Source organism: Gavia stellata, chromosome 14 (genome assembly GCF_030936135.1).
Source record: "Gavia stellata isolate bGavSte3 chromosome 14, bGavSte3.hap2, whole genome shotgun sequence".
Taxonomy (NCBI): domain Eukaryota; kingdom Metazoa; phylum Chordata; class Aves; order Gaviiformes; family Gaviidae; genus Gavia; species Gavia stellata.
In genome coordinates this window covers 7,552,288-7,563,956 of record NC_082607.1, presented here as the reverse complement: position 1 = coordinate 7,563,956, position 11,669 = coordinate 7,552,288, and the positions used below count along the sequence as shown (strand labels likewise).

Genomic DNA, 11,669 nt, shown 5'->3' with positions numbered 1-11,669 from the left:
CTCAGGTTTTGCCTGTTGGTCATAGGGCTGGGGGCAGCTGATGGCACTTGGGGTCCTCCACGCCACCGCTCCCTCCAGCTTTGGCTGCCTGGTTACCTGGGGGCTCCTTGCGCCCACTCCTGCCTCCGCCTTGCCCGCACACTGCTGTGCTGCACATCGCTCCAGAAGGGACTGGTGCCACCCCTGAGCTGTCGCTAGTAACTACAGAACACATCAGAGCACGTAGGAGCAGAAGGTTGGGACGTGCTGAACAACTGCCAGCGGCGTTGGAGCAAATTAGGGTCCTCCGCACGTTCCCAGCGAGGTGAGCGCCGGTAGTCCCAGTACCTGAGTTATGGATGCTCGTGACGAGGCAGCCGAGCAATTAGATCACTTCTCAGACCCATTAAGCATCACAGACTGAGACTAGGCGACTTTCCATTTTCTTTGCAATCGCTCATACAGGACATTTATTGTTTGCCTCTTGCTGCTCAGCGTGGCGACAATGCACTCGAGCATGGCCACCCCCAGCCCCGTGGGAGCAGCGCAGGATGAAGGGGGGGGACAGGCGGTGTGTGCTCGGTGGGGGTGCCACGGCCAGTGGGCTTGCACGCTCGCCAGCAATTAAGCCGACCTGCGCGTCGGCTACGTCAGGATGCATCCAGACGGGTGGCGACACGGCAGGCGTGCATGGGGCAGCACCCAAGCGCTGGGTGCTGCGCGGTGGGTGCTACACCCTGCCCAGCATCCGCGCGATCCACCAGTTGCAGGGCATGATGATCCGGCAGATGACCCTCCCACCCTGGTAGCAGTAGGGGTAGGGGTAGTAGCCCAGGAGGGGCTCACAGACCCGCCGGCAGTAGCGGTTGGCGCGGCGGCACTGGGCACAGCAGTAGCCTCGCTCATCCCACAAGGGGTGGAACTCCAGCCCATTCTCCGACTGCCAGGAAGAGCCAGTGTCAGTGCAGCACGGGGGGCACATGGCTGGGGCACCCCAGGAACATGGCCAGGGCACCCTGGGAGCATGGATAGGGCACTCCAGAAGCAGGGACAGGACTTCCCAAGGAGCACAGCCTGGGCACCCCAGGAACATGACCAGGACACCGCAGGAGCATGGCCAGAGCATGCTAGGAAGATGGCCAGGCCCCCCCCGGAGCACAACCAGGACACCCCAGGAGCATAGCCAGGACACCCCAGGATCACGGCCGGGACACCCCAGGAGCACAACCAGGACACCCCAGGAGCATAGTCAGGACACCCCATGACCATGGCCAGGACACCCTAGGAGCATGGCTGGGGCACCCCAGGGTGCATTCCCCATACTCACATAGTCGTTGATGGGCAGGTCCTCCTCGGTGAGTTGCCGTGCCCGACGCTTGGGCCCTGGCTGTGCATCCTTCTCCACCTCGTGTTCGCTCCCCCCGTCCAACCAGCCCTGCTTGTCCACGAGCAGCTCAGGGTCTTCTTCTTCTGCCCCTTCAAGGTTGGCCAGCTCAGGAGCTATGGGAAAGAGCCCAAACGTTGCTGTCGACAACCAGGGAGCAGGGGGACAAATGCAGCAGCAGGCATTAATTTGGTGCCATGGAACAAGAAGAGGAGGAAACCGCTCCGACCTGAGCAGCCCCACCAGCAAACCAACTCTACTCCATTGCCTCCTGCTCTTACCAAGCCAGGGTGAAGGCCTGTAGCACATAATATGGCAGGAGGGGAGGGTGGCGAAGACATGGCCCATCTCCTCCCGGTGCTCCCGGGTGGCGGGTACCCATGGGTGGTGTTGGCATCCCCTGCACGGGGCTGCAGGTGTGGGGAAGCATGTCCTCGTGGTGGGCTCTGCTGCTGCGGGGGGGATTTGTAGAGATTTAGGGCAGATTAGGCCCAGCTATGGCACCCGTTGGTGGCTTAGGTAAGACACAGAGTGACATTAATTTTCTTTGCAGCAGGGCTTGATAGCAGGGACTGCGGAATTAGAAAGGGGACAGCAGCCGAGGACAGCAGCATCCCTCTGCATCAGGGATCTCTGATGCCAACTTTCTTCCGGGACCATCGATGGCCGTGAGCCGAGTGGTACCCGTGGGGGACAAGATGTGCCTCTGCTGCTGCAGAGCGGAGGGAGTTTTCTCAGTAGGGGTTTTTAAACTATCTCATTGGGATAGAAGTGGGTTAGAGATAGCGGGTAATTACGCTGGCGGATCTCAGAGGCCGCAACCTCTGCGAGGGCTGTGTAGCGAGCAGCTTGAGGTGGCAACCCTGTTGTGTGATTTAGATGTGGATGTCTGCTCATGTTCTGATGTTCATGCAGTGACGAGAATTTAGGCGTCCCAGTTTCCAGCAGTGCTGGCTTCTCTGCAGGTACAAAGGGTTTTTCTTTCTTTTGCCTTGTTATGAAGAGGGTGGCCACTCTGCAAAGTGCAGGGCGGTGGGGAGCCAGCACAGACGAGCACTTTGCTGAGAGAAAATTCAGCCCCTGCTATTACATTGGCCATGTTCTCTCGTGGTAGTTGCCAACATTGTGTTTATGTCTGAAATGCACGACAAGGCTGTGGAAATGGGTTCCCACTGTGTTGCACCGGCACAAATGGCAGAGGGGACATGGGTGGGTGGCAGGGCTGGTCCCAGTGAGGGGGCTCATGAACACTTTGGGGAGAAGACGGCTCCGTGTACCTGCTATTGGTGTGGGGTGGATCCAGTAGATGGTCACATTTCTGCAGATGTCAAAAATTTTGGAGCTTTTCAGAAACTCCTTGTTCTGAATGGGCTTTTCCCCAGGCACCCAGACCACGGACTGCTCAAAGTAGGTGGTCGTGATTTCTTCTCCCTGCAAGAAGAGCAAGATTTCACCCTGGTGTGGTGAGACACCCTCTCCCCACCGCTGGCTGCTTCTCCTCCCCTTGGCTTGGCCAGAGGCACCTCTCCCCTCCCAGAGAGCATCTGGTCTTCATCTGCCTTGGCTCAGGGTGCTTGCCAGATGCAGATGAAATACCCTGCTGGTCCTCATGGAGGGAGACCCTTCATGAGCCTTGTCTTTCCTGCCCCCTCTCAGCCAACACCACCCTGCTCTCTCCTCCCTCTGCTCATCATGCTTCAAGAGCCTTCTCCTGTGCAGTCCCCACCATCTGGAAGAGCCTTCTGGAGCGCCCCAACTCATTTAAAACCCAAGATTAAAACATCTCCTCTCTGCTTTGCTCTTACTACTTAATTTCTCTCTCCTTCTGCTACTGATTTTGTGATCGAACACTTTAATTTATTCCTCACAGAAATTCTTTGCACGGCCATATTCTGTAATTTATACCACATGTCTCTGCCGTTGCATTAGTCCATGGTGTGTTTTGGCAGGCACTTAGGGAGGCAGATATATAAAGATTATTGGATGGGTCTGCACTGAGCTATCTGCCAAGGCAATGTTGTGTGTGTTGGTGGTGGTAGCCCATAGAGCAAGCTGGCAAATGGCATTTTACTCTCCAGAAGGTGTCTAGAGCTGATTTTCTCTTTTATAGAGTTTTTCATTATGGCTTTGGGAAGTCGTAGGAAAGAGCCAACACAACCTAACCCAGTCTGAGTCATTTTCGGAGTCTCTGGTGAAAGCCTCAGGGCTGGGGAGGTGCTACCTGAAGGACCTGGCAAGCGCGGGGACTCTGGGAACAGATGACTAGAGCTTAAATCTACATTTATCTCGTTGGGTTTTACATCTCAGCTCTCTACCTGGGGCAATGTTCTGCTGAAGCCTGGGAAGTCATATCCCTTTTACGATGGTAGCAGAAAAGATCTGTACGGCATAATCAAAGAATCGGTGTCTGGGAATTTGGGTTATGATTCAGGGAAATGTTTCTGCCCACGCTTCGTTTCAAACATGTGTCCTGCTGTTTTTTTATCTGCAATGTCTTCCTTGGAGGGGATTCAATCTGCTAAAACCCTTCGTCTTGCGAACGAGGAGGCGGGAAGGCTGTGCTGCAGGGCTGTGCCACCGCCCTCGGGGATGGGGACAGGGACAGGCGCTTGGGGATGGGGACAGGGAGAGGGGACAACTGCTTTCAAGGGACTGAGCCGTCACCCCAGGTCACGCTGTCAGAGAAGGGTTAAGATATGGTGCCAAACACTTTTTCCACGCAGCATGCAAAGTGTGCGACTCCTTGCAGCGGGATGTGGTGGGCAAAAGTTAAATGGGCGTAAGAAGCAATCATGCACATGGGTGGGAGGAAGGTCTGGGCAGGAGAGGGAGGTGGCCCAAGCCCGGCGCTCCCCACCTCCCAGGGCTGTACGCTGAGCGCTTTCTCAAACCGCATTTCTTAAATGTGGCTGCTCTTTTAAATACATTACTTCTGCCTCATTCTACTTGAGAATATGAGCCTCAATTCTTGGAGAAAAAAATTTGATTGACTTTTTGGTGCCTGCTAATCCTGAGCTGCCTTGCAACCTTTTGACTACAACAGGATTATTGTTCTTGATCTCCAGTATTGTGCCAAGAGGTTTTTGTCTGTCGGCTGCCTAATCCCGTCTCTTTCCTCTTCTTGTTTTTAGAAGCAATCTTCTGAAATAAGATCATTTTATGAAGTGATCACAACTCCTTATTTCTTTATTGTGGAGTCTCTGGGAAGGCTGGAGCCGATGGGAGGGCGGTGGGGATGGCGGCCGCCCTCCCAATGCCAGGGAAGGGAGTGGGTTTCACCGGGGGCAGAGGGGTGTCCTGTTTTATTCACCTACCTCAAGCTCGGGGATCTTGGCCTCTGTTGTCTCAGGTAGCACTTTAGTTTGAGTTTTGATGAAACATTTTTGAAGTCCCACAAAGAAGATGCCAGTTATTCCCTACAACATCAAAACAAACAGCAAAAAAGCATTCAGGGCAAAGCAGGAGGATAAATAACCCCATCGTAGGGAGGGTACAGCTGGATGAGGGTTTAGTTGTATTTTTCCTGTTGAAGTTTTTGTGCAAACTCTGTTCAGCAGCGGTGCTAAGATGTACTAACAGGTTCTCCTAAGGGATATTGCATTTTATGGTTTGGGAGAATTGGGCTTTTTACAAATATTTTAAGGCAGATAGTCATAAAATTTTACTTTGCTCCCCTTCTCCTTATAACTATCACAAGCTCTAGTGATCATAAATAAAAATATGCAGAATAGCATCTGACCGTTATGGTTATATGAACATTCAGCCCCCAGTTCCTGCTAGGCTATTAGCTGAAAATTTTGCCATATGTCACTGCACAGGGTATTTCCCTACAAATTTTAATTAGGTTTCAGAGAGAGCCTACAACATTGTCATGAGGTTTTAATGCTCTCCAGACAGACAAAGGTACTGGGCTTGGATAGATTTATGATGATTGTGTTCCTTTGCAAGGGTAAATCCAATAACTAGGTCTTGCTTTTAAGATGTATTTCGTTGGAACTGAACCATGCCACTATTAAATACCAGTGGAAGCTTATGTAGATACACGTCTCTTTCCTTTGAGAGCATCCCCAGAGAGTCTGCTTCTGGGCATTGCTCTCCCTGATGCAGAAGCAAATCGTCCTGGGCCTTGCTCCAGCGACCCCGCGGTGCCTAAGGGATACTGCTGGTCCTGCTCGTGGCAGGCTCGTGGGGACGAACCCTGTCTCACTCACGTTTTTGAAGTCATGGATCTCCAGGATTTCCTCGCTGCCGTTCCCGCTCCTGAAGGTCTCTGTCCTGGCCAGAGGGTCGATCTCCATCACAATCTTCTTCTTCTCGCCATGGCTGAAGAACGTGTGCTCCATGTCGTAAACCTGCGAGGGCCAAAACCGCACAGGGGTCGGCTCAGCCCACACCGATTTCACACGCTGGCCGGTGGGCGAGCGGTCTGGTGCTGGGTGCCTGACCCCTGGTGCTGGGCACCCTGCGGCAGGGCGGGCTGCTTCCCTGTGCCCCGGCTCTGAGCCAGGGTGATTGTCTGGATAGTGCAAGGAGAGGCACCTCCCAGGCGCCAGGACTGGGAAGAAGGGCAGGATGGGGCCAGGCTGCGCAGGGGGACATGTGTGTCAAGCCTGAGAGAGAAGATACTCATCCCACACTTCAAGCAGGAGCTGTGCCACGGCTCAGCCTTTGCTGGTGTTTTCTGTGGCACGAGCCTGTTTACGTCCCGGGCTGGACCAAAGTCCTGAGCCCAAGGGACCTCGCTTTCCCCTGCCCAAGGCTTGCTTGCTCCGTCACTGCATCCCCGGCTCACTTGCTCCACTACCGTGTCCCCAGCTCGCCTGCTCCATCTCTGCGCCTTCTGTTTTTCCTGGAAAGGCAGAGGTAAAAGCCTCTCTCTGCCTGGAGGAGATCAGGGATTGCCTGCGGATCAAAGACCTCCTCGAGGGCTGCTGAAGAGCTTCGAGGCGTAGCAGCCGGCTTCCCGGCAGCACTCATCCCTGCAGGGAGCCGGGGTGAGCAGTGCCGGGGGGAGCAGCCCTCTCCTCCTCGCAGGTGCTCGCCGCGCTCAGCCAGCCCAGCAGCCCTCCAGTCGCTGTGGATGCCTGACCCTTAAAGGATGAGAAGTGGCAGATGCTATTTGAAGCACAAGAATGATCCCACGGCGTGGCGAGAGCTGGCGAGCCTTGGGGAGTCTTGTTTCCCAAATCAAACGGTGTCATGCAGAAGCAAAGGGCTTGTGCAAAACCCCTCAAGTCCACAGGGCAGGAGAGAGTGATGGAGGCATGGGGACGGGAGAGCCCTGTTTGTCCCCCGGCATGGTGACGGAGCCGGGGAAGGAGCACCCTGGCCCCGCAGCAATGCCCCAGCGAGGGGCAGGGGCTCTGCCTGCAGTCCTGAGCTAAACCCCCTTTCAGGTTCCCCTGGTTCTTGCACATCCCTCCCCATTGGGGGTTCAAAGCCTCTTAGCGACATTTTCAGCATCACCATCCCCCGTTTTGCAACCACTGGAGGAAGCCTGGGTGCAGAACCAGCCGGGGGTAGCTGCCGGGTACCTTTGCCCCTGCTTAAAAGTTGGAAGAGCAATGTGTGTCTTGGCAGCCGTGAGCAGCTCCTGTTTGTCAGCAGAAGGCTTTTATAAAGATGTATGGCTGTCAATGGATTTTACGGTACCGTAAAAACAGTCTGAAGCCTAAAATGGCTGGAAGGCCGCTGGTTTTGACTGACAAAATGTGCACGGTGCTGTAAATCATCTCTAGGAGGGTAGGATCCCGGGTGGCACCTTACCTTCGAGTGCCTCTCCATTTACGAAGAATTACTTTTGCCAGCACGGTGGCCAGCTAACCCATTTGGGCTTGGCCAGCTCTGTGCTGCTCGGAGAGCTGTGAAATGTTTTATAGGGCTAAAAATGACACTTGCTTGCGAATCGTTGAAATATGTCCCCTTGCAAGGCCGCGACGAACCCCTTGTTAGCTGACTCATCGCCTTCGCTTGTCGGCGGTGCCAGCCGGCGCGGATGCTGCTGTGCAGAGGGCAGCGCCGTGTCCAAGGCCACCCCTCGGAGGAACAAGTCTTCTTCAAAGATTTTTTCCATTCTCCAGTTGTGTGAAGGGAGCTCAAAGCACTTTTTGTTCTTTAAAGAGTTTAATTCCCCTTGGTCTCTATTTTTGAGTGTTAGGAACTTCCAGCCTCCCCTGTCCTGCTGTTCCCAGAGGACTCCCGGAGAAGCTGCTGCCCCACGGCCGCAGAGGACGTGGCGATGCCGGATGCCGGGAGCATCAGCGTGCAGCTCCACCGTGGGAACATCTTTGCTCTCCTGCGACCTCGCGCTTCGCTTGCCCGCCCGCCAGGCGTTGAGAAGGGCTTTCAGAAGTACCGACTGATTCCATCCTCCATCAGGCCGCCGGAGCCGAGGACCAGCGCCCTGGATAACCCTTCCAAGGCTGCGGCAACGGCTCGGTGCCGCCGGCTCGGAGAAAACCTCCCCTCCAGGGGTTAACTGCCTCTTCCACCCGTGGCTGGCACGCACCCTGTTTTTCGAGGAACAGTAGAGACTTTATAACAGTCTTGGCAGGAGCCTGGAGGCACATATGGCTTTTATTACTTTTTCTTTTGTTTTGGGGGTTATTTATTTCTATTTGCTGATAAGAAGACAAAGTTTCTGGCGAGCAGGGTGCTTCCTCCAGCTGGCGGGAGGACAGCCCGGCCAGGCTGGCCTGGCTCCGGCGTGGGACAGGGAGGAGAGAGGAGATGCCACCGTGGGAAAGAGTCCACCTTGGCTGCACATGGGAATTTTGGAAATCCTCTCGAGAGTCGGGAAAACCCACCAGCGCCAGGGTGCAAAGCGGGGCCTCCTGGATGAGCATGGAAACTCAAAGGGGAGGAGGATGAGGAGCACTGGGCAGGCTGTAGGCTTCAAGTTAAGCGATTTGCTTGGGGTACGGGACAAAAAAAAGGGGTTTTGGCAGAATTGCCAAGATCTTGGCTGGAGCGAGCAGAGATGCCGCCCCCGGCACGCTCAGCACTTACAGCAGCGTCCGTCTGGGGAGCTGGGAATAAACGAGCACAATCCAGTTAGCAGAAGCTCCTCCAAAAGCTAATCCGTCTCACCGTCCCCTCACATTGCAGACACATTAAAGTAAGAAATATAATCCATGACAATCAATCACCACTGCGTCCTGGCTTTCTCTCCTCTTTATGTGGTGGCATAATGACTTTTCCACCAGTTTCTGGCAAGATAATTGAAATGAAATGGAAAATATTTTCTTACTTGTCATAAAATTTGCTGCCGGTGAAATAAGAGTAACTTTAACTCTTCGTGGCGTAGCTCCCATCCCCTGTAATTGTCAGTTAGGGAAAGAATGCGGTGACAGAGAAAAAAACCCAGCCTGTATAAAGTAAAATCTAGTTATGAATAATACAAAGATTTTTAAAAGTCCCATGAATACTTGTGGTCTAAGAAAATGCATTTTGTAAAGTTGCCTGGGTTTCGGGGTGTAGTTAAAAGTTGCAGTGAGTGGGGGGGGACAGCTCCGGCTGGGGAAGCGGCACTCAGAAACGCTGGATCAGATAGTCTTTACTTACTTTTCTGGGTGTTGGGTTCCAGAGATATTTGACACCAAAAAATATCAGAATAAGAGAAATGAGCAGCACGCTGAAGAGCAGTCCGCAGATCTGGTATCTGGTGCAGGTCTTCTTTCGCGTCTTGGATGCTTCTGCCTAATTAATGACAAAACGGCGATAGCCAGAGGTTGGCTGATGATTCAAGGAGGGACGAGTACACATGCATATCAGACATTTATCACGCTGGCAAGCTGCACGGTGGCACAGCAAGCCACGAACTTACGTCCAGAAAGCGGCAGTCCTCCGGGCTCTCCCGAGCCGTCCCTCCCATGGTCTCCTCCGTGTGTGAGGATGCGAGCCCGCGCCGAGGTGGAGTTACAGAGGCTCTGGGCTGCACATGCGGTGGGGAAGGCTGGGTCACTGCCGCCCCAATGACGGTGGCAGCCAGCTTTCCTCCGCAGCCTGCCGGGCCCCGGGTGCTCCCGCAGCGCTTGCTGTTTGCAGGGTGCAAGCCATTCCCACACTCTCGCAGACGAGCCCGCACGAATCTCTGCCGCGCAGCGCCCATCAGCCCCGTCCAGGGTCCCAGTTTTACGTTTTTAAGCTCTGCTCCTGCCCTCCACTTCTACCCCTGCACTGACGGCTGGAGGTGCCCAGGCTGTGCAAGGGCTCCCCGGCTCTCCCGGGGGCTCTGGGGAGATGGGCGCTGCTGCTTTCGGGGGGCTGCTCGCCTGTGCGCACGCGTGCAGGGGGCTTCTGCAGCCGGGGCAGCCCAGGAGCTGCTGGCGGAGTGTCTGCATGGTGGGGGGACATGGCCATGGTGGGGGGGGGCAGCTGTGTACATGGGCATGGGTGTGCATACACATATGCACGTGTGCGTATGCATGTGTGCGTGTGCGTGCATGTGCGTATGTGTGCATGCACATATGCATGTGCGTGTGTGCACAGGTGTGCGTGCACGTGTACACATATGTGCATGTGTGTCCATGCATGTGTGCATGTGCATGCACGCACTGCCAGCCCTCAGCAGCACGGTCCAAAGCCCGAGCTCTCCCCATGGAGGGCTCTGGCATCCTGCACCCGCTTTGTGCAGAGCCTTGCCCCAAATTCGGCCTAGCCAGGAATTTCCTGACTAATTTTTTTTCTACACTCAAAAATTTCCATTTGTTGAAATCGTACCATTTCTTCATGGAAATGAACCCATCTTAAGAAAGGCTTTCAGAAATCCAGTGTGAAGTTTCTAGTCTGAACAGGATGAGGCTCCCTGGTGTAGAGGAGCTGGCATGCACTGTTTTTCCAAGCTGTTTACGCTCATAAAATCCCAGAGTGCATCATGTACTAATTAAAATTGCACTAAAAAGAAGAAAATCCATGTTGAGTTTTGCTCAGGGTGAGAAACAGAGAAAGAAATTGTTTTGAGTGGGTCTGGCGCTGGCTTTGCAAGCACGTCGGGGCATCGCTGCCCGCATCCCGAGCCTAAATCCAAGTGGGACGGAAGCGGAGTTGCTGAATAGTTTGGGGAAAGCGATGTGCATGCGTATGTGTGTGTGCAGGGGGTGTGTGTGCCCCGGTGTGTACGGGCTCCCTGCAAAGGGGTTTGGGCTCCCTGGCCCCGGGGCGGTGGGAGTGCCTCACCCCGCAGCCCAGCGGCAGCTCCGGGGCCAGCTCCCCTTCCCTTAACTTCCTAGCTCAGGGGTGTAAAACACACCAGGGGTTTTTAATATTTCAGGGGCCAATAACAGAAGGGAATCATATTGACGAGTGAAAGACAGCAGGTCAGTTGGAGGAGAAAAATCGCTTTTTAATGGAAAGCAATAACAGGCAGCCTTTGAAAATAGCTGAAAGATTTTGGAAATCTAAATGCAGCAAAATCTGTGCAGACACCAGGTTTGTCTTTCTCCACTTTTCACCAGAAAGTTTCACCTCCGAAGCTTTTGTTATTCGCAGGAAACTGAAGTATCTGAAAACATTTGCTTTTCCTGTCAAAATTACAGTTTCAAAGGAAAACTTTGGAGCAGCTCTACTGAAAGACGGTTATGATTACAGGAAAGAATTACAGCAGTGCCGTTAAGCAGACGTAATTGATCAACATAGCAGCGATCTTCACAATATCCCCCACTCCAGGCACAGGAAACACTGCAAATACCACTCGTAAACCAAATTAGGCATTATTATTTTATTACTGTTGTAAGGTAAATGTCAAGCTTTTTAATGGCAATCACTGTAACTCCGGCAGGAGTCGGGCGTCTGACTTAGCTGGAAGAGGTGAGAACCTCCCAGAGCTGGGAGTTAATAAAACTCAATAAATATCATCAGTCCCTTCCAGCGCTTGGCGAGTGCTGGGGATGGAGCGGCTGGGGCGAGCGGTGGGGGGGTCCTGCCGCAGGGCTGGGGACCTCGCTTTGCTGCAGCCTGCAAAATTGGGCACTGCTGGCCGGGAGGGATGGGGAGCAATGGGAGTAAGCGCACACAATGCATGCATATACAGCGTGCACACAGGCATGCACACGTGCATGCACGTGCATCCCCAGAGCCAGCTCAGCCCTGCGCTCCCCGGCCCTTGTGCTGGGCAGGGAGCAGGATGGGACCCCTCCTCGCTGTTGCTCTCCATAGAGAACATTATAAATATCTAGTCTTGAACTGGGGGGGTTGACAGCTGCAAAACCCTGTGCAACCCAAATTATCCTTCCCCTCGGCAGCTGTGGGCTGTGCGACAGCTGCTGGATCCCGGCGGGGAGACGGATACTCGGGATGCCGAGACGGA

At 54.1% G+C, this 11,669-nt stretch overlaps 1 protein-coding gene across 1 annotated transcript; it reads right to left on the bottom strand.

Moving 5' to 3' along the window:
* Window positions 1-574: 574 nt before the first annotated feature.
* On the bottom strand, window positions 575-9,251 carry TNMD (tenomodulin). Its single transcript, XM_059824524.1, has 7 exons — window positions 9,189-9,251; window positions 8,927-9,061; window positions 5,575-5,715; window positions 4,678-4,779; window positions 2,641-2,794; window positions 1,307-1,479; window positions 575-919 (listed from the first exon to the last, which is right to left on the bottom strand). Exons 1-7 carry the CDS (start codon window positions 9,234-9,236, stop codon window positions 710-712), a joined length of 963 nt encoding a protein of 320 aa, XP_059680507.1. The 5' UTR covers window positions 9,237-9,251; the 3' UTR covers window positions 575-709.
* Window positions 9,252-11,669: the final 2,418 nt, after the last annotated feature.

Excerpts from the sequence above, each read along its gene's own strand:
- TNMD (XM_059824524.1), bottom strand. The coding sequence starts at position 9,236 with ATGGGAGGGACGGCTCGGGAGAGCCCGGAGGACTGCCGCTTTCTGGAC. Across the intron at positions 5,716-8,926 it reads GGAACCCAACACCCAGAAAA|GTTTACGACATGGAGCACAC; the intron begins GTAAGTAAAGAC and ends TGGCCCTCGCAG. Across the intron at positions 4,780-5,574 it reads AGATCCATGACTTCAAAAAC|GGAATAACTGGCATCTTCTT; the intron begins GTGAGTGAGACA and ends TTGATGTTGTAG.